The sequence below is a fragment of the Solanum dulcamara genome, chromosome 12, assembly GCF_947179165.1.
Source record: "Solanum dulcamara chromosome 12, daSolDulc1.2, whole genome shotgun sequence".
Classification (NCBI taxonomy): domain Eukaryota; kingdom Viridiplantae; phylum Streptophyta; class Magnoliopsida; order Solanales; family Solanaceae; genus Solanum; species Solanum dulcamara.
The window spans coordinates 66,788,482-66,811,806 of NC_077248.1; the positions used below are offsets into that span (position 1 = coordinate 66,788,482).

General features: G+C 34.9%; 3 protein-coding genes and 5 non-coding genes across 8 annotated transcripts; 1 reads left to right on the forward strand and 7 right to left on the reverse strand.

Annotated features, from left to right (window-relative positions):
- Positions 1–1,257: 1,257 nt before the first annotated feature.
- On the reverse strand, positions 1,258–4,438 carry LOC129876313 (protein PLASTID MOVEMENT IMPAIRED 1). The gene has a single exon (XM_055951724.1). It carries the CDS (start codon positions 4,240–4,242, stop codon positions 1,576–1,578), a length of 2,667 nt encoding a protein of 888 aa, XP_055807699.1. The 5' UTR covers positions 4,243–4,438; the 3' UTR covers positions 1,258–1,575.
- Positions 4,439–6,634: 2,196 nt separating this feature from the next.
- On the reverse strand, positions 6,635–6,715 carry LOC129877992 (small nucleolar RNA R21). Its single transcript, XR_008763697.1, has one exon. It is a non-coding gene; the product is annotated as a small nucleolar RNA R21 (small nucleolar RNA).
- A 259-nt stretch (positions 6,716–6,974) lies between these two features.
- LOC129877997 (small nucleolar RNA R21) lies at positions 6,975–7,054 on the reverse strand. The gene has a single exon (XR_008763700.1). It is a non-coding gene; the product is annotated as a small nucleolar RNA R21 (small nucleolar RNA).
- A 369-nt stretch (positions 7,055–7,423) lies between these two features.
- LOC129877993 (small nucleolar RNA R21) lies at positions 7,424–7,503 on the reverse strand. Its single transcript, XR_008763698.1, has one exon. It is a non-coding gene; the product is annotated as a small nucleolar RNA R21 (small nucleolar RNA).
- Positions 7,504–7,844: 341 nt separating this feature from the next.
- Positions 7,845–7,924, reverse strand: LOC129877995 (small nucleolar RNA R21). Its single transcript, XR_008763699.1, has one exon. It is a non-coding gene; the product is annotated as a small nucleolar RNA R21 (small nucleolar RNA).
- A 271-nt stretch (positions 7,925–8,195) lies between these two features.
- Positions 8,196–8,278, reverse strand: LOC129877998 (small nucleolar RNA R21). The gene has a single exon (XR_008763701.1). It is a non-coding gene; the product is annotated as a small nucleolar RNA R21 (small nucleolar RNA).
- A 1,159-nt stretch (positions 8,279–9,437) lies between these two features.
- Positions 9,438–13,087, forward strand: LOC129877420 (vacuolar protein sorting-associated protein 22 homolog 1). The gene is made up of 7 exons (XM_055952918.1): positions 9,438–9,593; positions 9,704–9,814; positions 10,768–10,903; positions 11,227–11,381; positions 11,954–12,061; positions 12,556–12,645; positions 12,768–13,087. The coding sequence occupies exons 1-7, from the start codon at positions 9,543–9,545 to the stop codon at positions 12,870–12,872; spliced, it is 756 nt and encodes a 251-aa protein (XP_055808893.1). The 5' UTR covers positions 9,438–9,542; the 3' UTR covers positions 12,873–13,087.
- A 6,202-nt stretch (positions 13,088–19,289) lies between these two features.
- LOC129877604 (protein FATTY ACID EXPORT 5-like) lies at positions 19,290–23,315 on the reverse strand. The gene is made up of 3 exons (XM_055953127.1): positions 22,943–23,315; positions 20,896–20,983; positions 19,290–19,680 (listed from the first exon to the last, which is right to left on the reverse strand). Exons 1-3 carry the CDS (start codon positions 23,139–23,141, stop codon positions 19,608–19,610), a joined length of 360 nt encoding a protein of 119 aa, XP_055809102.1. The 5' UTR covers positions 23,142–23,315; the 3' UTR covers positions 19,290–19,607.
- Positions 23,316–23,325: the final 10 nt, after the last annotated feature.

Genomic DNA, 23,325 nt, shown 5'->3' on the forward strand with positions numbered 1-23,325 from the left:
ACCACAATATTCATCTTCCTGGGGTTAATGTTCTTCGGGATTTGTCCAAATATATCCTTATTGTTGCAGAATTTAATAATGAAAATTTCAAGATAGGACATCAATAGGAAGACATCAACAAAATTGATAATCCACATGAAGATTTTTATTTAAAAAAATGAAACCCCTTTGATCCCAGAAAGAACCAGTTTCTGGTCTTCCAGGGAATCAATTTTTTTTTGTGTTTTTTTTTTTCTTTTTCTGTTGGCAAAAATGTTTGTTTTGTTTCCTTGCCCTTGAGACACAACAATTTGTTTGGTATGAAAGGAATGTACCAAATACATTTTATTCCTTCATTGGAGATTATTACACTTGCCAGAAAAATATTTCTTTGAAAATAAATAATTTTCTATGAGTTTTTTTTATATATATATACATCTGGTATCCGGCACGCACTATCTTGACTAATTTTTGATTCGTTTCGTGTAGGAAGGAGGACACATTCCCTATTCCCTATTAGGAAATATTTTCATTCTTACGATTCAAACCCGAGACTTTTCCATTGAACAATATGAATCCCTTAGTCATTAGAGCATGTTATGTAATTAGACATCTACATATGCATTTTCACAAAGAATTGATGTGTACTTCCTTCAATTGATTAGTTTTGACTCAAAACATGTATAACTACTCCCTTTGTCGCGTGTTACGTCACACACTTTTCTTTTTAGTTTGTCCAAAAAAATATGACACATTTCAGTATTTCTGGTGATTTAAATTCTAACAATACTGCTTTACGGATACCGAGTATTAGGAACAAGAGTTTAAGTTATATGTACCATTAATATAAAGACTTTCACATTATCAGATCACTCAAAGGATATTTTTGTTGTTTCAAACACAGAATCTTGCAGTATTTTCTTCTTTCAAACATTTCTCTGCATTAACTATTGATAGAGTTTTACTGTTTTTTTTTATTTTTCGTTTTTCTATTAAGATGGACGTTTATTTGGAGCAGCCCATCAGGCGTTACTGGACTTGGTAAGCACCGACTCGTTATCCTTCCACTGCATAGAGCAAGAACTATTTGTTGATCTGTGAAAACAGCCTCGCGCAGTTTTACTATTACTACTGTTATTTTTTTGTGTGAATTTTGTTTTTGATATGTGGAATGCCTATATGACCTAATTTGAAAATGTGTATATTTATGTAGTCTGTCTATAAACTAACTTTGGCATATGTGTTTATATATGTTGCCACGTCTTCAGTACAAATTACAAATTGACAGTCATTATTATTACTCATAGAAAAGACACAATTAATCTCATTTACAATCGTGAAAAAAAATAAAATACAAACTATGATGTCGAGCACACGCCCTGTGCATAGCACGGGCTGTGCTCTCCCGTCTAGTTGTATAAGAAAGCTGATGCAGCATTTCAATATTTTCCTATACTAGAAATGGAATAGAGTCTACACAACCATGAACAAATGCAAAACATTATATAATTTCCCCCCCTTTTTTTGTTGCTTATATCTTTGGAATGTGGAAAGAATGACGAAAAAACGATGTACACCACCCTTGCTGCTGTCTGTCTACATGATGAACTTGATATTGGGATTTCTTATCGATTTCAGCCACATATCAGCCATTACACGCGATGATATGCTCCATAGCTTATCTTGGCCTTTTAGTGGTGAAGTTTTCTTTACTTTTTTCCCCATTTTACATAGTCCATAAGCTACTAGCCACTGCATTGCTGTCAATTTCTGCTTTTCTGTGTCCCACGCGTTCTTCCTCCCTCCGCTCCTGACTTTCAATCCTCCAATAGCTAGACACGCGATTTTAAACTTCTTTTCCTCATCATCAAAGTTGTTAGTTTCCTCATCCATAGGAGCAGCTTGAACCAGTGCTATCATAGGTCCTCCAACTGCCTCGAATTGTCTCAACGGATCCCTCAGTTGAACCACAACCGAGATCATTATACTATCACTTTTGTTATCTTTCGTCCAGTCTTCGAGTGGGACTGCAGAGTCCAACGGATGACCATCATCATCTTTCTTGATAGCAGAAACGTCGAAAGGAGCCTCTTCTTCTGGGATATCTGCCTGAATTTTCAATGCTTCGATTGTCATTGCCTCCATTTTCTGCAGTGTGAACACAAGAATCTCATCCACTGTCAATGGTTTGTCACTGATGTTCCATATCCCTGTAGAGATCCTCTCGTTCCGGCTTGAGTTCATTGCTGTTGCCATTGATTTCACTGCTGCAACTGTCTCAGCAGCGGTTGAGCTGGCCCCTCCTTCTTTGTTCCTCCCTTGAATAATTGCTGAAGCAATGCCTTCAAACGCTATCTGCTCCGCTGTTTTGCCAATGAGTTCTTCCATTGGCATCATCGATATGATCTTGGACGTAAATTCCTCTAGTCCAACAGCTGCCATCTTCTGGAACAACTCGAATCCATTCATAGACGACGGAATTGATGGAAGGACAAATGGTTTTGACATCTGCATTGCAAGTTTTGGTATGTCTTTTCTCAAAACAACGGTATTAAGAGGATTCATAGCTGCCAAAAAACCGCCATTTCTTGTTTGAACAACACATCCCAACCCCTTAGCAAGATCAGGTATAAATATGCCCGATTCTCTCTTTTCATTGTCTTCATTTCCTCCTCCTCCGTGCAACTTCAACGTGGGGGTTTCTTGATTATCTGTCTTGAGCTGATTAACGTCTGGATCTTCGAGCATTTGGAGGAACTCCCTTGTCACGGTTTCCTCATCCGCATCCAACCTTTGGGATTCAGAGTCATCCTCCTCCGTCTTGACTTGATTTTCGTCTTTAAACATTGATTCAAGTGCTTTTATTTGTTGAGCAATGGAATCAAGTGCTGATAATCTTGTCAAATGCATTTGATCATGCACGACTTCCTTGACAACCTCATGGCTTGATGATACCGATCTTTTATCAGAATTTCCTTCTGATCCATCATCTCCTTCTTCCTCCTCTCGTACCTCTTTTGTTGCTTCATCTTTATCATGACTTTCAACTCCTTTATCTTGAATTTCAATTCCTTTATCCACTATATCGAAATCAGGAAGATCAAGATCCTCTGCTTTCGACTCTGGCTCCTTCTTAACAGGCTCATCGTCATCTAGATTAAGCTCATCAATCCCTTGAAGATTTGCTGTTGTTCCTGTTTGTGAAGGTGTCCAATTAGCTGAACTTAAACTAGACATTCTTGGACTCGGGACACTAAAAGACGTTTTCGACTGCTTTCTAGCAAATGAAGACGAGTAACTCTTCGTGTTTTTCGTTCCTCCTTCAGCCTGACTATATATCCCAACTCCACCATCTTTCTCCATGATCTGAAATCCCAATTTGAGTACCAACTCTCCTCCTTTTGCCTTCCCTGAAAGAGTATAACTCGTATCCCATTGGCGTATCCGGTTTCCTTCAAAACTCTTTTGGATTGACTCCTCAATCATTTCACTCAAATCAACCATGTTTTTCCCAAAATCAAGTTCCTCTGCATCAACTGCAAAGACGAAAATGGAAAATGGACGGGGCTCGAATTTAAATCGAGCCCCTCCAGTACTACTACTACTGCTGCTAGTAGTACCCATCGCGGATGTATAATAAACATGACACCTGATAAAAAGTGTTTCTTCAAAATCTGCAGCTCCTTGTGAAACTCTAGATGGCATAGTTTGTACTGCTCCATCTTTAGTTTCTTTTTTTCTTACACAAACAGATAGTCGTAGACCGTTCATGGACGCAGGTAGTCCCTGAACGGTCACGACTTCAACTGAGAATAAACAACTCAACTTTTGCTTACCAATGTGAGCAAGAGCGCGAATTGGTTTCCAATTCCACAAGCCTTTCTTCTCGGAGTTCGAATCAGCACTCTTGCTATCCAATTTCTTAACGAACTTCGCGTTACTTGTAATGGTGTTGGTGTTTTGTTGTGTTATATTGTCCTCACTCTGGATGTCCAGCTTAGGCCGAGAACGCCAAGGGGATAACGACATCCTCCTGGACCTCGGTTTAGGATTGACAACGCCACTGTCAGTGTCGTCATTTTTTTTAGCACCACCGGTTAGGGACTCGATTGGAGGGATCGAATCTCGAGGCAAGACTAGGGAGGCGGTTCTTCGGGTTGTTGTAGTGTGTGATGGTGGTTGATAGAGAGTTTCGCTAAGTGCTTCGAGTTCTTGCAATAATTGTGTATTGGAATTCCTTCTACTTGTTGTGTAATCCGCCATTACAAGAAGCGTATGATACAACAGATAACAACGTTTCTTGATTGATCAACCAGAGTGAATTATGTGCTTTGAAATTCACAAAAGAAGAAAAGAAGTTTTTTTTTTTTAATTTGTAATCTTTTTGGAAAGATTTTGCAATGTACTAAAATGATTGATTGGTTAGAAATTTTGGAAGAGATATGAGTTTTAAGTTAGGTGAGAAGATTGATGTAGGCATTTGAGGACTGGAAAATTCTGTAGGGATAGATTACTTGGTGCTTTGTGAACCAGGTATTTGCATGAGCTTTGTATGTGATGGATAAGGCAAGAACGTTTGTCTCTATATCTATGCCCTACCCACCCACCCCACCTCAAGTAGGGGCCAAACTACATGTAGTTACGGGGTCCGATAGAATTCACTAGCTTCGTACACATATTTACCTTCTGTTATGTTCATAAAATCTTGCCTGTTAGGCAAAAAGATAGCAAGTTCCGAGCTAGGACAATTATTGTATGAGGTCTGCCTAATTCTCGAGGTAGAGACTCATAATAGATTGATATAAATATCATGGTTGTCCCATTATAAAACTAGTTTGAAACCAATAAGTTGTTGTCTTAAAATTATGAATTTGCCTCTACCTGCTTGAGATCTAAAATCCGTAAACGTAACTTGATCATCTCAATTTATGTGATATTATTTGACTAAGCATAAATTGATCTAGAACCCATAAACTTAACTAGATCATCTCAATATATGTGATATTATTTGCCTGAAGACTTTTCAAATTTACGATTTAAATTCTAAAATAAGTCATAAATATTTATGTAATTTAAACAATCTAAGTAATGTCAATATAAAATGTTTAAACCCTGTTTCGTTTACCTCCAAGCCAAATCAAGGAGTTTATCCTAGAAATGTATAAACAACGATTTTTTCTTTTCCTGTGGCCATCCCAATGAGTCGAAACTAAAACTTTTATTATCTATTGAATAATAATTAAAGTAAGCCTTGAATTTGACCCTCAAAAGTTTGATACAAATAAACGAAATTTTTGTTTTGACCCTCAAAGCTTTGATACAAATAAACGGAATTTTTGTTTTTACGTCGACGAACAGTATACCCCATTTAATTGTGGTAGTTGAATAAATGAAATTTGACGAACTAATTGATTGACTTTCATTCAGTTATTCTTTCCGCCCTTTCTAATCTATTAATAACAAAACAATTTTTTTCAAGGTACGAAATCAAAATTCCAATGATTTTTGCTATTCTAACCTTTCCAGCCATGATTTTTCATATATATTTTTACGTATTGAGAAATTATATTTTACTAGATACGATCAGAGCTTTTTGAGTTTTGTACATATCTAGTTCGGTCTTTGCCTTCATATATTTTGTGCTATATTTCTTGGACTCTTATCTTTTGAACCTAGGGTCTATCGAAATCAATCTATAAATATAGAAGTAACATCATCAACATGAGTTGTGGTGTAATTGTATAATTGTTTCATCCTTAATCAGAAGTCTCGAATTCAAGTCCTGGATATAGATATAATTATATTGGGAGTGCCACCCCAAATGAGTTATGCAATGCGCAATCCAAATTTAATCAAAACTCTAATGCAGGACCTCCCAACACCAAAAGGAAAACCCAATAAAATATATAACATCAACAAACATTCTACCTTCCCCAAACAGCACTCATGGGAAGTCACCGAGTATATGTTATTGTTCCTTGGACCCTTGACGTGGATGACAACTAAAAAAAACAAAGCAACAAACAATGTCAAGAACAATCATAACATGTACTCTTTTTTTGGGGGGACTCCACACAATCTAACACAGGAGAGACAAGTATATCAAACAAAGAAAGGATCTGAATAAGTACCTTTGACAGTATCTATTCACCACATCCAACTAATAAAACTAGAATATAGTACTACACAATTGACAGTTGAAAGTTTAAGTTTCACAATAAATCTCATACATCAACTCAATAAACATCATATGTATAAATAATAGAAAAATATTTAAAGATGAGTAAATTACCATATTACTTACTATCTAAAAAAACAATAGTAATCCAGAAGGATGCCTAACAAGAAAAAACACACCATTTTTAAGCAATAAAAACTTAAAAATAGTTTAAAAGTAACATCTGAGTGTCATTGTTCATGCAAGTCGACACAACTGTAACTACAACAACAACAAAACATACCCAATGTAATCACATAAGTGGGATATGGGAAGGTAGAGTGTACGCAAATCTTACCCCTACGTTAGGAGGTAGAGAGGTTGTTTCTAATAGAAAACGGTTTCAAGAAAATCAACAAATGTAACTAAAACAAAAACTAGTTTTTACTAGTATCAAATCCCTTTGTGAAGTAGAAGAAACAAAATAAAGAAACAAGAAATCCCTCAGAGTAAAGCTTTTCATCAATGGTCATCAGGCCACTACTTTTAAATTATTCAGCTAACTTCATCACAGGGATTCAAATACTTCTGAAAAAACAAGACACATTATAACACACATCACAGTTATAAACAATATTCTAAGACGAGGTAAATCAGCATATTATTGACTAGTACTCCAGAAGGATGATGCCTAACAAGAAAAATGACACCACATTTTTGGGCAAAAAACTGGTTTAAACGTAATGTTGAGTGCCATTGTACATGCAAACTGATACTACATTTGTGGTAAACTAACGCAAAAACTACTTTTTACCACTTAATAATAAGTAAACAAGAAAAACCCTCAGAACAAAGCTTTTCATCAATGGTCATCAGGCCACTACTTTTAAATTATTCAGCTAGTTCATCACAGGAATTCAAGAAACATCTGAAAAACCAGACACATAATAACATATCACAGCTATCAATAATTTTTTTAATCACCTGTCGCAATATAATTTCATTAATTGGCTTCGGTCCACAACCTTAAATTTTCAAAACTATTATTTATGGAGAAGCAGATTGCATATTACTGACTAAGAAAACATTAGTACTCAGAGAAGAATAACACCTAACACGAAAAATACCCCATTTTTTCAGCAATTTTTTTTAACGTAACATCAAGTGCCATTCCACATGCAAATCAGCAATACAGTCTAAAGATGTGGTAAAATTAAAGCAAAAACTAGTTTTTAATCATATCAAGTTCCTCCTGTTAAGCAGAAGAGACTGAATAAGTAAACAAAGAATCCATCAGAACAAAGCTTTTCATCAATGGTCATCAGGCCACTACTTTTAAATTATTCAGCTAATTCATCACAGGGATTAAACAACAACAACGACATACCTGATGTAACCATAAGTGAGGTCTAAGGAGGAGGGTGGTGTGTACAAAACCTTGTAAAGAGGTTGTTTTAGTTAGACACTCAGCTCAAGTATAACACAAGACATATTATAACATATCACAACAATAAGTAATTTTACAAGATGAGGTACATTATTTATTACTGACTAGAAAACAATAGTGCTTCAGAAGGATGATGTCTAACAGCAAAAAGACACCATCTTTACGCAGAAAAATTGTTTAAACGTAATATCAAGCGCCACTCTACGTTCAAATGAACACAACATATGTCGTAAAATTAAAGCAAAAACGCAAATGCAGAAGAATCCCTCAGAACAAAGCTTTTCATCCATGGACATCAGGCCACTACTTTTAAAATATTCAGCTAGTTCATCACAGAGATTTAAATATTCTGAAAACAACACAATTTATAACATATCACAGCAATATAAAAGAAATTTAAACTGGCTTCACTCATTGGAACAAAAAAGTTCAGAAATTTTCAAATTGCAGCAAATAATTAGAATCTTAACTTGTCTATCAACTAGTTGAAGGAAAAAATACTAAGAAAATTCATGTTTTTTTAAATTTATTTAACAGCAACAATCTAAAAGGACACTGAAATTATTCAATTTAATTTGAAAAATTCACAACTAAAAAAAAGTTAATATAATTCATCCCTCAGAATTGATTTAGTCTTCCTTTAAAGGTCAGTCTACTTTTAACGTTAAATTTAAAAAGAACTCATCATAGGGATATATCATGGAAAAAAAAAGATTAAAAAAGTAACTAAAATAAGCATCGCTCGGAATTAATTTACTCATCAAAAAACAATACTTACTGTCTCCGCACAGCTGAAATTTCAAGATTCAAATTTCTAAACTTTGACAATGAATTCGGACTAATAACTTTAGAATGCACGTAGAGAAATTCCGATAAAAAAAAACTTAATTGAATCTCGAAATTCCAATCAAACCATAAGCAAAATATAAGTATCCCAAAACAGAAGAATAAATACTTATCAACATCAAATGTTTGCACCAAATCAAATAATTAACTGGAAGAATCAATTAAAGTAACACAATCATCTTACTTCAATTGGTGTAAACACTCGATGCAGCTAAATCTTTACGAAACAGAACATGGAAGATCTAAATATGACAGTGAAATTTGCTGAAAATGTAAGAGGAAAAATGAGGATAAGGGCGGCGGCGGCGGCGGCAAATATAGAGTATAGAATTATAGGGTTTCTGTTATATAGAAAGAAGATAATGGGGCAGTAAGCCCAAATCTTGATCAAGGCCCACTCTATTATTTGGGCTTCACCGATTATATTATAGAAAAATTCCATAAATAGCGCTATTTTGATTATGCTATATTTCAATTGCACGAATACAATATGTGATTATAATTGTTCAAAATGTAGCAGAATAAATGTATTTGCGTGTATATAATCTCATGCTAACTTAAAATTGTGGATACTATTATAACTGTATGTGTAGTCAACTATATGTATATGTCTGTATTTTCAAAATAGAAGTTGAGCATATACGTGACCAACTATTTGTGGATAATTGTAATTGTGATTTTTGAATTTACAAATACATGCAAATGTATATATATGGTACAAAATTACATAATCAAAATATATTTATCGAAGGATAATCAATTAAACATCATTTATTAAAAAATTAAATTATATATATAATATATATATATATACCATGCATGACGAAGTCACAAATTATGCCTCAATTTTAAAGCTATAAACAAAGTATAAAACAATAATAATGTTGTAGCATGCAAATCATGTCATACCGATATAAATATCTTAAGTAAGTGTTGATCATATATATTAAATATTTTTTGTTTATTCGAAATTTTTGACATTGGAGTTAAAAGATGAAATTGTATTTAAAAGAATATTTTATTTGATCGAAGAAAATAAAAGGAAGAAACAGCTTAACAGGTAAGAGGAGAGGAGAGTAAAGACCGACGGAACTTCACATAATCAGCTGAAGGATGAGACGGAGACCGGGAATCGGCGGTTTGCAGAACGCCGCGGCGGCTAGGGTTTGTGATCTAAGTTTATTGTTTTTGATTATTATTTTTTTTCGAAAAAAATTTGGTATATTTTGTTGTTTAATTATCTGTTTTTTTGTTTTTGCGATCTTCATTTGAAGGATCAATATCGATTGTTAGGGGAAAATGTTGCGAAATTGAGAACAGATCTTATGAAAGAGCAGCTCGCTACTTTTCGATCTCAGCTTGAAGACTTCGCTCGTAAACACAAGGTTTTGCATTATTTTGTTTTTTAGTTGATCGAGCATTTTTTTTATTACTCCTTCCGTTTCAATTTGTTAGTCTAGTTTTAACCTACCTTCCCGAAGCAGAGCCAGAATTTGAAGTTAATGAGTTCAGGATATATTGGATTCTTAGTTAATAATATGTACATATTCAATGAATTTTATGACGAATACAGAGTTTGAACCAAAGCTGTGTGCTGGGTGAACCTATTGCGATTACTCTAGCGGCCATGCTACCTTCGACTTTGGTTGAATTATCTGGTAGGAATAAGATGATTAAAGCATCTGATTTTGCGAAATTGAGATATCCATTCCTTATTTTCCTTAAATAAAAAACCAATGTATTGATAAACTACAGAAAGAATAGTACTGTGAATCATAAATTCTTTTTGTAATTAGTACTTGTAATTTGTAAATATTTAAAAATATAGTTTGAGAAAGAACTAGATAATTCCCGAACTGTCACGGTCTCATATATGTTGTGAGGAAACATGTATGTGTCTAACTCTAATTATCCACCTATTGATTATTCCGGAAAAGACATGAAAAAGATACATTTTCAGTTTATTATGGTCAACTTGGGATTTATGTGTGGTTGGTTATCTTAGCAACGGGATCACGATTGAACTCCATCATTTTTAATTTTCTCGAAGATAATGGTATTGGGATAGTATACGTGGTGTTTTTTAAGTTCGGGCAGCAAGCCAGCAACCAGGTCGGTTGAGCTTGATGGGTATTTTCCCTTTTCTTTTCTAACTGGAGTGTTGTAAAAGAGGATCCGTTGTGCGTTCTGCCTCTTTGGTACTTCTCTAATTAAATTTATCTGCATGCATTTTACTTGTTTAACAAAGCATTTTAAATAAAAGAAGAAAGTTTTGGTTACTACAAAGCATTTTAAATAAAAGAAGAAAGTTTTGTTTACTCCTTGTTTCATTTTTCAGAATGACATTCGCAAGAACCCTGCATTCAGGGCACAGTTCCACGAGATGTGTGCTAAAGTCGGAGTAGATCCTCTAGCATCAAACAAGGGTTTCTGGGCAGAACTGTTGGGGATTGGTGACTTCTATTATGAACTTGGTTGGTATCAATCTCCTCCGTAATTTTGGTTATTGCAAGGCATGCTTAGCAACTTCTTTTTAACGGTACATGAGAGGAACATTGCATATTATTTCACACTGCAGTTTGACATGTGGGTTGTAACTCAGCAGTTTTAATTCCCGTAGTTATATGACATCAAACTTTGAGCAGTATTCTATCTAGTGGCTCGTGCCTGTTATTTTGTGTATATTGTGCTTAATTCTTGTTTTTTTTCTGTTGAATATCCACAAATCTCAAGTATTATGATTTTGTTGATGAATCTCCAATAAACTGGACTTAAATGTAGCCACCTGTCTAGGCAGGGGTACAGATTATTGAGGTATGCTTGGCTACTAGACCCCACAATGGAGGTTTGATAAGCTTGGATGATCTTTGTAAACTGCTTGGTCAGAGACGGAAAGCTGTTCGCGAGACAATATCTGAAGATGACTGCTTGCGTGCTATAAGCAAGCTGAAGGTATTGGCTCAACCTTTTATGTTTCAGTTGGCAGTAGCTGAATGATGCATTGAGCAACTGATGCTAAATATACCAGATCCTCTTTTTCCCATACTCTGAAGAGCATATTTCACATTTTAGTGCTTTGTGCATCTAATTATGAAGATTCTTCATGTTTCATACTTGGATACCAGGATATTTGATTTTGCTAGTTGCTCCATTTAGCAAAATAAAGTAGAAAAAGAATTTGTACTACAAAACCAGCCTGTCACCAAAAAATTGGTGAACTACAGGATGATTTTTTTTTTTTTTGGTTAAAACAAGTGCCGTCTGTTTTCTTAAGTTTTTATAGGTCCTTAGCACACGAAGCACCCAAGATAATGGTGAACATATATGTTGCAGGTCATTGTTGCTCATTCAATCCTCATTTAGATGGAAGATAGGGAAAGTACAGAGCTATCTAAAAACATGATCTAAAGTTCGTCATTTGATTCATTTCTCTTGAACGTGTAGTAACCGTTCATTCTTTTTGGACTGGTATGTTTTGCTATTGTTGCTCGAACTATAAGCTAACATCTGATTGCATCTTTCAGGTATTAGGTAGTGGCTTTGAGGTGATTACAGTGGGAAAGAGAAAGCTTGTTAGATCTGTCCCTACCGAACTGAATAAGGATCACAATGAAATTTTAGAGCTGGCCCAGGTATAACCTTTTGTTCTTTATGTTCCTCCAGATCAATGTTGGTGGGTAATTTCTCTCTGTGGACAATTTGTAGTTAGGTAATTTCCATGCAGCAAAAAAATGTCACTTTAACTTGACACAGTCATTTTTCCCCTTGTAGTATTTAAAAATTTGGTTTCTTCAACCAGTCCTGGACTCTATTTTGGCCACTTAAAGGAAATCTGTCATTTTGGCCATCCAGTTTTCCTATTGGATCCATGAATGTTACTAAAAGGTTTACATTAGCTTAAGAGAGTTTTCCCCAGATTGTCAGTGCTGACTTTGAAACATTGCCTAGTAAGTGCAGCTGAGCTTGCTTGATTATTATATATATTAAAAGAGGAAGGGCAGTAGGGCGTCCGGGAGGAGGTTTCGCACCATGCTCCATTAACCCTTGGAGTTTTCTTGATTATATGTATAAAAAATAATTAAAAGAGGAAACCTTGTGAAGTTGTTTTCTCGTGCCTTTGCTGCAGGCTCAAGGCTTTGTGACCGTTGATGAGGTACAAAGACGCCTAAACTGGTCTTCAGGTCGTGCAACTGATGCGCTTGAAACACTGTTAGAGGTAAATTGTTGATGTTATTCCTTCTACTTCTTTCCTCCTGTCTTTCCATCAAGGCTCTAAATATTGCTTTCTAGATTTTCTTGTGATTGGACTAACAAATATGGCTCTCATGTATCCAACAGGAAGGGCTTGCCATGATCGATGATGGACATAGAGATGGCAAACGTCGATACTGGTTCCCTTGTGTGTCCTCTGTCTCCACCTATGTAGGTGCAGACACTCTTTAGCGTTTTCCTTGTTCAGTTATGAAAAAATATTTTGCTTTGCACCCCAAACGTGGAGGATTGATTTCAAATAGAGATGCTACTTTTTTATCTGTTTCCATGGTCCAAAAAGCTTTTGATTTGAAGATATTGCATATGTTTGCTAAGTGTTTTACCCTATTTATGTAACTCCGTACAGTGGAATCATAGTGTTGAATCATTCGTTGTTGTTTGTCTAATCCTGATAGCATATTTTTATGGCATACACTGCAAGCCAAATTGGTATTATAAAAGTTGTGAATGGGTTGATAGTATTGCTGAGGGTCTATTGGAAACAGCCTCGCAGGGGGTAGGGTCGGCCTACATCCTAACATCTCCATACCCTACTTGTGGGATTACGAGATATGTTAGTTGTTGGTTGAGTCTTCTTGTTTGCTGGAAAATGTTGTTTTGAATTCGTTTGATAACAGACTAATATGAGGAATGATGAATAAGTTGGAACTGTATGATCTCTCTTTCTCATGACGTCGTGCCTAATTATTTTATATATATGGCCGTATTCAATTTTTGAAGTTGCTAAAAAGTTGTCACTTGCTGAAAACTAAAAAGTCATGAATTCAGGTTTCATGACTTTGAAATGATTAAATGAAGGGAGAAGGGCATGATGTATCTTGAGTTTGCTGTTTAGGGTTGATCCCTCGTTATTACTGTTATAGGGTCAGAATTTTTTAAAAAACTAATATTTTTTGTGGCTATATTGTAATTAAAACTATTTTTCTGTGGCTGTATTTTTGTTTAGTTTTTAAATTTGTAAAAATATTTTGGGCATCTATAATAAATTATACAAGAAAATTAGTGAAATAATAAATTTGATGAAAAATAATAAATTCAAATTAGTCGCTAAATCAAAGAAGTCAAAAAAAAATGTATGGAAAGAATCATATGTACCTTTACATGAACTATTTTTTTAATAAAAATCTAAAAAACTTAATTTTTTAGAATTAATTTTTTCACTTGCATTTGAAGAAAAGGATATATATGAGCCATTTGTGTAATAATATGGATATATATATGAGCCACTTTTATAACGAGTGATACATCAAATATAAATAATAAAATTAAGATAAATATATCAGGCCCTTTACCCTTAAATTTTTGTCATGGCGAACAAGGTGATTATTGATCACAAGGACATTTTCAATGGATATACCAAATTCCAGGTCGAACGAAGTCGGACAATAATGTTAAAGAAAATCAACATATAACTTTTAATCATTTTTTTTACGAAATCTTTATGGGGTCCTCCATAAGTATTCAGGGGATCGGTACTTGTAGACTCGACACAATCCATAGCATATTCATAGCATTCAGGGGTCGTGTAAGCAGAATTAGGTGATTTTCTCATTTTTCGTATATGTTAGTCCATGAATATTTTGGAGATATGATTAACGATCAAATTTTTTTTAAAATCGTTATGGGAACCTCTGTAAATGCCCGGGGGAGTAGTACGTGATTGTCTCAGCACGATCCACGACATATTAATTGCATTTAGGGGCCGCAGAAATAGAATTGAACGATTCTCATTTTTCGTTTCTCTTAACCTATGAATATTTTGGTGATATGACATTCAATAATATTTTTCTAAAACCTTAATGGGACCTCTATAAGTACCCGTGGGAGAAGTACGTGTTATCTAAGCACGATCCACGATATATTCATAGCATTTAGGAGTCACACAAGAGAAATTAGATGATTTTCTAATTTTTCGTGTGTGTTAGCGCATGAATATTTTGGTGACATGTTTTGGTTAATTTTTTTTCAAAACCTTTATAAGACCCTTCTTAAGTATCTGGGGGAGAGTACGTGCAGTCGAGGCACAATCCACAACATATTCATTGCATTTATGAGCCGCACAAATGGAATTAAGTGATTTTCTCATATTTCATGTATGTTAACCCATTAATATTTTGTACGGCTTTTGATCAATTTTTTTCCAAAATCTTTATGGGTCCCTCCATAAGTATCCACGTGAGTAGTACGTGTAGCTTCATCATGATCCACAGCATATTCATAATATTTAGTGGCCACACAAACGGAATTAGACGATTTTCTTATTTTTCGTATGTGTTAGCCCATGAATGTTTTGGTGATATCGATTTTGGTTAATTTTTTTTGAAACCTTTGTAGGACCCTTCGAAAGTACCTGGGAAAGCAGTGCATGTAACCTCGACATGGTCCACGACATATCCATAACATTTAGAGACCACACAAGCGGAATTAGGCAATTTTCTCATTTTTCGTGTATGTTAGCCCTTGAATATTTTGGTGATATGACTTTCAGTTAAATTTATTTAAGCCTTTAAGGGAACCTTTGTAAGTACCCATAGAGGAGTATGCACAAACTCGGCCCGATCCACGACATAATCATAAGATTTATGGGTTGCACAAGTAAAATTTGGCGATTTTGTAGTTTTTTATGTGTGTTAGATAATGAATATTTTGGTGAACGGACTTTCAGTCAATTTTTTTTGAAATCAGAATGGGACCCTATGTGGGTACTCGAAGGATCAATACGTGCAGTATCGGCATGATCCACTACGGATTCATCGCATTTAGGCGTTCGCACAAGCGAATTATGCGATTTTCTCATTTTTCGTGTGTGTTAGCCTATGAATATTTTAGTTAACTAACTTTTGGTCAATTTATTTTCGAAACTATTATGGAACCCTCCGTAGGTACACGAGAATCAGTACATGCAGTCTCGACATGATCTACGGTGCATTCATAGCATTTAGGAACCGCATAAGCAAAATTAGGTAATTTTCTCATTTTTTGTATGTGTTAGCCCATGAATATTTTGGTGAACTGACTTTCGATCAATTTTATTTCGAAACCATTATAGGACCCTCCGTAGGCACTCGTGGGATCAGTACATGTAACATCAACATGATTCATAGCGCATTCATAACATTTAGGGGCCGCACAAGCGAAATTAAGCAATTTTTTTAATTTTTTTGTGTGTTAGCCCAATAATAGTTTGGTGAACTGAATTTTGGTCATTTTTTCTGAAACCATTACAGGACCCTCTGTAGGTACCTAGCGGATCAGTACGTAAAGCTCTGGCATGATGGATGACATATTCACAGCATTGAAGGGCACAAACAAAATTAGACGATTTTCTCATTTTTCGTGTGTGTTAGCCTATGAATATTTTGGTCAAATTATTTTTCAAATCATTACGTGACTCTCCGAAAGTACCTAAGGGATAAGTACGATTAACATCGGCACGATCCATTGTGTATTTATAGCATTTAGGGATAGCACAAGCAAAATTAGATAATTTTCTCATGTTTTGTGTGTATTAACTCATTAATATTTTGGTGAAACTGGCTTTCGGTAAAAAAAAATCTGAAACCATTATGGAACCCTCCGTAGGTACCCGAGGGATCACTACGTGCAGCCTTAGCATGATCCACGACACATTCATAAAATTTAAGGCCGCACAAACGAAATAAGACAATTTTCTAATTTTTCGTGTGTATTAGCCCATGAATATTTTGGTGAACTAGCTTTCGATTAATTTTTTTCCAAAACTAATACGAAACCCTTTGCAGGTACACGGAGGATTAGTACGTGTAGCCTCGACACAATCAAAGATTCATTCATAGCATTTAGAGGCAACACAAGTGAAATTAAGTGATTTTCTAATTTTTCGTGTATGTTAACTCACTAATATTTTGGTGAACTGACATTCAGTCAATTTTCCCCCCAAAATCATTACATGACCCTTCGTAGATACCCGAGGGATCTTTAAGTGTAACCTCAACTTGATTCACTGCGCATTCCTAACATTTAGAGGTCATACAAGTGAAATTGGGCGATTTTTCTCATTTTTCGTGTTTGTTAACACATGAATATTTTGGTAAATTGAATTTCGATCAATATTTTTTGAAATCTTTACAAGACCCTCCATAGGTAGGTTGATCAATTTTTTTTGGAAACCATTACGGGACCCTTCGTAGGTACCCGAAGGATTAATATGTGTTGACTTGGTAGGATTCACCATGCATTCATAATATTTAGGGGCCGCACAAGAGGAATTATGTCATTTTCTCATGTTTCGTGTATCTTAGCATATGAATATTTTGGTGAAATGACTTTAGGTGAATTTTTTTTCCAAATCATTACAGGACACTCCATAGGTACATAGGGTATAAATACGTGTAGCCTTGACACGATCCATGGCTCATTCATAGCAATTAGGGGTCGGCCGCACAAGCGAAAATATTCATTGGCTAACACAATGAAAAATAAGAAAATTATCTAATTTCGCTTGTGCCGCCCCTAAATGTTATGAATGCACCGTGAATTATGTTGAGGCTATACATACTGATCCCCCAGGTATCTACGGAGGATCCCGTAATAATTTTAGGAAATAATTAACCAAAAGTCAGTTCACCGCCTGTGTGGCCCTTAATGTTATAAATGCACCCTGGATCGTGTCGAGGCTATACGTACTGATCCCCTAAGAACTTACGTAGGGTCTCTAAAAGTTTTTTTTAAAAAATTAATAGAAAGACATATCACCAAAATATTAATGGGTTAACAAACTAAAAATGAGAAAATAATCTAATTTTGCTTGTACAATCCCTAAACGTTATGAATATGTCGTTGATTGTGCAAAGGCTACATGTACTATTCCACCGAATGCTTATGGAGGTTTCCATAAAGGTTTCAAAAAAATTGATCGAAAGTTATATAATCAAAATATTTATTGGATAACACACACACAAAATGAAAAAAATTATCTAATTCCGCTTGTGTGGCTCCTAAATGATATGAATATGTCGTGGATAGTGCCGAATCTACACGTAATTCTCTCTCGGGTACCAACGAAGGATCCTGTAAAGATTTTATAAAAAAATTGACTGCAAGTCATATCACCAAAAAGATTTATGAGTTAACACACACGAAAAATTAAGAAAATCGCCTAAATCGTGTTGTGTGACCCCTAAATGTAAGATTAATGGTGTGGATAATGTCGAAGCTACATGTATTGTTCCACCAAAATTGTTACGAAGGGTCCTGTAAATATTTTACAAAAAATTTAATCGAAAGCTATATCACCAAAAAAAATCATGGGTTAATATACACGAAAAAATTTAAAAATTGCCTACATTTTGTTGTGTGACCCCTAAATGCTAAGAAAATAGCGTGGATCATGTCAAGGCTACACGTACTGTTCTCTCAGGTCGTTACGGAGGGTCGTGTAAATGTTTTGTAAAAAAATTAATTGAAAGTCATAACACCAAAAAAATAATGAGTTAACATACACAAAAATTGATAAAATCATCCAAGTCCTATTGAGTAGCCTCTAAATGCTAAGAAAATAACATGGATCATGCTGAGGCTAATACGTACTGTTTTCCCAGGTCATTATAGCGTGTTCTGTAAATATTTTGAAAAAAGTGTCCAAAAATCATAACACCCAAAAATTTATTGACTAACACAAATAAAAAACTGAGAAAGTCGTCTAATTCCTATTGAGTAACCCATAAATGCTAAAAAAAATATTGTGCGTCATGGTGAGAGTATATGTATAGTTCTTCAGGTTATTACGGAGGGTCCTATAAAGGTATTGAAAAATGTTTTTGAAAATTATATGATCAAAAAATTCATTGACTAACACACAAGAAAAATTAAAAAATCGCCTAATTCTTGTTGAGTGGCCTATAAACGCTTAAAAAATAGTGTGAATCATGATGAAGCTATACATATTGTTCACCAAGATCATTACGAAGGGTCCTATTAAGATTGGAAAAAAAAGTGTCCAAAAACCATATCACCAAAAAATTTATTGATGCCACACAAAAAATTGAGAAAATCACTTATTTCCTGTTAAGTGACCCTAAATGCTAAAAATATGGCATGAATAATGGTAAGGTTATACATATTGTTCTTCCAGATTATTATGGAAGATTCTATAAAGTTTTGGAAAAATTTTTTCTCGAAAACCATATTACTAAAAAGTTCATTGACTTTAATACGAAAAGTAATATTACTAAAAAGTTCATTGACTTTAATACGAAAAGTAATCAAATTCATGAATTCAAGTTTCATGACCTTAAAAACTAAACTAAATGAACGAAGTTTGTCATGGTGAGCACGGTTGCCCCACAACTTAAAAGAGTTTCTCTCCCTTCCTATTTGCTAATTTCTACTACCTTGTCCACCATCAACAATAATAAATTCAGTGTAATTTCATAAGGATGTACGCCCTTATTCCTACGTTTATGTGTATAGAAACTATTTTCGATAAATCGACTAAAATCCAAGGATAAATATACAAAAACGACATTCAACACAGGTTTCAGATAACCTATCTATAAAAGCTTAAGCAGATGAAAAGAAATCACTAAATATGAACCTTGACTCATAGTCTTATGGTTAATCTAACTATTTTATAAATTTCTTTCCAAGTTGTTTTTGGAGATTCACTTCATTTGTTGATTGTAATTTCATTTAACAGCCAGAAATTACACCTTAGCTGCAAATTCAAATGCTGAATCAAAGAAAAAATGCCAAGAACAGTACCACAAATTCAAATTCTACTCATTGAGACAATGCTGTTCAGTTCAATAAAATAAAATAAAACAGTGTGTAAGTTTGGCCGTATACTATACGCAATAAGAGTCCAGCTCTTCTCAGTACAAACTACAAAGAGTCTGGAGCTGAAACCGCGGTTATAGTGAAATGCCATTATTCAGCTTTAGAAGGGAAATGGTTTCCACCCGTGGTGATCTTATAAAGGTAAAATACAGTCATTACCACACTGCAAAAGAAGATATCAACTCAGCATTATCGATACTCCTGATAATATTTTCGCAAGATATGAACAAACAGATTACCCACAAACCAATAATGAAAAAGGAAACTAAGCATGACAATTTGGTGCATTTTCTAACTTCTGTAATCCACAATAAAATTTTTACCATATACATGTATTTTGATAATAATGATGTCTAGATTAGTTTGCGCACCTCGACCTTTCCACCGATACCTGCTACCTCCAACCGGGTAGCTCCGCCCACCAAGATTTAGGCAAATGGGAAGAAATAACCTAGTTTTTTTTTCTTTGTTGGAATCTAATCCCTGTCCCCAAGACTAACATACACTTAATTGACCACTTTTCTTATTTTTACCCCTTCCAGCCTTAGGATTGGAAGTGAGTGGTGCTTATCATGTGAGCAACTACCACAAGGTCAAACTGTTAGGTGCAATCCACAATCAATTATATTATGACTACCCATGGGGTTTCGTTGTGATATCACGCAAATTGACACCACGCCTTCCCAGATGTGGTGTATTTCATATTTGATCATTTAATGGCAGTATTCCTCCCTACATTGTGAGCCTATGGTTCCCTGTGGCCTGTACTAACCTAAAAAATGAAAAACATACTCTTACAACCCAAGGTCAAGGTCAGTATATTCAAGGTCAAGTCTGGCCTTGATCCAGAAGGAGATTGGCTGGGACGGAGCTCAGGTCCTCGAGAATCCATACACTGCCAGGGAGCGCATAAAGGGGAAGGTCAACTGCTGAACATGTGAAACTGTTCAGTGTTCACTCATGTTAATCATGGGTAGTTAGAGTTGGAAAGTTTCTTTCTGACTATCTGCCATAGACGGAATCAGAGAAATATTTTTTTGATCTAGATGAAACTTGTGAACTTGCATTGAAAAGGTTAAGTGGATCAAGAAGTCTAAGAAAAAACATTACTTTACTAATTGGATAGTTTAGTGATCCCCATAATCTAGGAAATTTGACATTACTGTGCATAGCAACCAAATGTTCAGTTTGCGACTAAGGTAGTCCATAGATATAGAGACCATGATAAAGCAACTTGACATATTATATGTAATATGCATCAAGTGAATCACGCCACACAAATCTGAGATACTTATGAACGAAACAGAACAGATAAATGAAATACTACCACTAAGTAAGTTAATAACACTTGTATGAAATGCATTCTATTTGGTGTTACCTGATACCAGCAACGACACCAGCTGGCATTATCTTTGAAGTTTGCATGTACCGCTGTCCCATGATCCATGTTAACATAGCAGCACAAACTGTTTCAAGCGAAAAACAAGTTAAAGTGGAGATAATTTGTCAAGCCAAAAAAACATAGGAAATTCAATGTGATTGCAAGCAAATGAATGAAGCTTTCACTCTTTTACCCCTTCGAATCAGAATATGATCATGATTACATAAAACAAACAAAAACTTAAAACACATTTTCCCCATATCTTCTGTTTCTACAGAATTAAACTATAAACATTTTGGTAAAAATATTAAGATTGAACTTGACACTGCAGACTGCTTGGCATCCAGACTGTTAGAGGGATCTATACCAAGGATGTTGTGACTTTTGGTGGCATTGGGAAACAACAACATACCCAGTGTAATCCCACAAGTGGTCTGGGGGAGGGTGGTGTCTACGCAGCCTTACCCCACCTTGTGAAGGTAGAGAGGTTGTTTCTAATAGACGCTCGGCTCAAAAAAACAAGCATGTAAAGCAAATATAGTAGTGGAGACACCATGTTGAAAACAATGAAGAAGAGAAAAGTAGCAACGAAAAATATACGATAACTGAAGCAAAGGATCTTGGTGGCTTTGGGCAATGCTTCAAATTCATATTAGTCATCTTAACTAATTCATATTGCTGCTTTAAAGCTCTAGGTGATATGCTGAATAAAACAGAACAGAAAACTAGGAACGTGAAGAGGAATACATAGAGCAGTGAGTTCTTAAGACATTCCCGTGCAAGTTTAGTATAAGACTATGCAGTAAAGAATGTGACATTACGCTGGAAGCTAAAGAATCATGATTGAAGGAGTTGCTTAAACAATTGATGCATTGTTTTTCTTTAAAAACCTTCTTTATGCATCTTTTATAGCTGTATGGAGTTGATGATAATTAGTAAGAGGACAAATTGCCTTTTATCTCCCTATGGCTATCTCTCTGGCATGTGACATACACTTTCTCTAATACAGGTTAAAACAAAATGCATTATGTGACCTGTTCCGCTTTTACCATGGCTATAGCATGATCAGCGTCATGCATCACCTAAAAGTTGGCATTTGGACAAAGAAAAAATTATCAGATATGGGTACAAAGAAAAGAATTGAGATATACACAATAATTCCCTTTCTATTTGGTCTAGTTAGTTCTGAAGTTAATTTTTTTTTCCTTTCGGAGAAATCATAGCACAATCCAGTACTTATTCAAATGAAGCCATCAGTTTCCCATATGTTTAGTATCATTATTCACTTTCCCCGAGCCTAACAACCAAAAATTTCTCATTTCGCGGAAAGGTCCAATACCAATGTCTTATCATCTACTGCAAATCATACAATAGCTACACATAAACTTCATAAAACAGACACATAAACAATCAAGGAGAAAAAATTTCTCCCTTTAAGATATCTAAAGCAGAGCAGCAGAAAATCAGACCTTCTTACAGTACATAGAATCAGGCCTCACTACACTGTGTCAACATATCATGGAAACAAAACCATAGCCAAATCTAAAGTTAGGCTGCAGCAGTGACCATTGCTCGGACTCTTCAAAAATGTCGTCGGGATGAATGTCAGATCCTCTAAAAGTAGTGCATTTTTTTTTGGAGGATCCAACACAATACAACAATATTAATGGAGAGTTTAAGCAACATAGGTAAAGACAAAGTCATAACTTTCGCCAAGAGGATTCAAAATATAAAGAAGTACTCACAATGAAGCTAAGATCGAAGACGATTCAACATCTAATATATATATATATATAGAGAGAGAGAGATAAAGAAAAAAACATTAAACTTATATATACAATATAATATTTCAGTGAATGTGATTTGGATGAACCCCTTGCGCCACCTAGCTCCTCCCCTGCACCCCCTGGCTACGGGTTCTATAATTCCACTGCCTTAAATTACAGTAATATTCACACCATATGACTGATATAATATTTTTTTACTTACAAAAGAGTAAAGGGTACAATATTTCAACTTTAAATTTTTTGAATTTCTTCTATACCTGTTTCAAGAATCAAAGCAAAGTAAGAGTTTTTGCGCTTGTGAAATGCTTGGAGACTCAAGTAACCAGCTAAAACAAGCAAAAAACCAGTACCCAAACCTCCACCTAGTGAAGCTAAGCTTCCTTTCTTGAAATATCCAAAAATTCCACCACACACAAGAATCAACCCATAAGGGATTGTAAAGCAAAAATCATGCATTTTTCCCAAATGGGGTATTAGGAAAGATTGATATGTCAACAAATTTAGAAAAAATTTGAGAGATCAAGAAAGAAAAGATTCAATTTTTAAAGGATCTTGGTGGGTAAAATTTGAAACTTTCTAATTTTTGGAGGTGGGAATTGGCATATAATACATCTGATAATCAATTTGGTCAAAAGCTAAA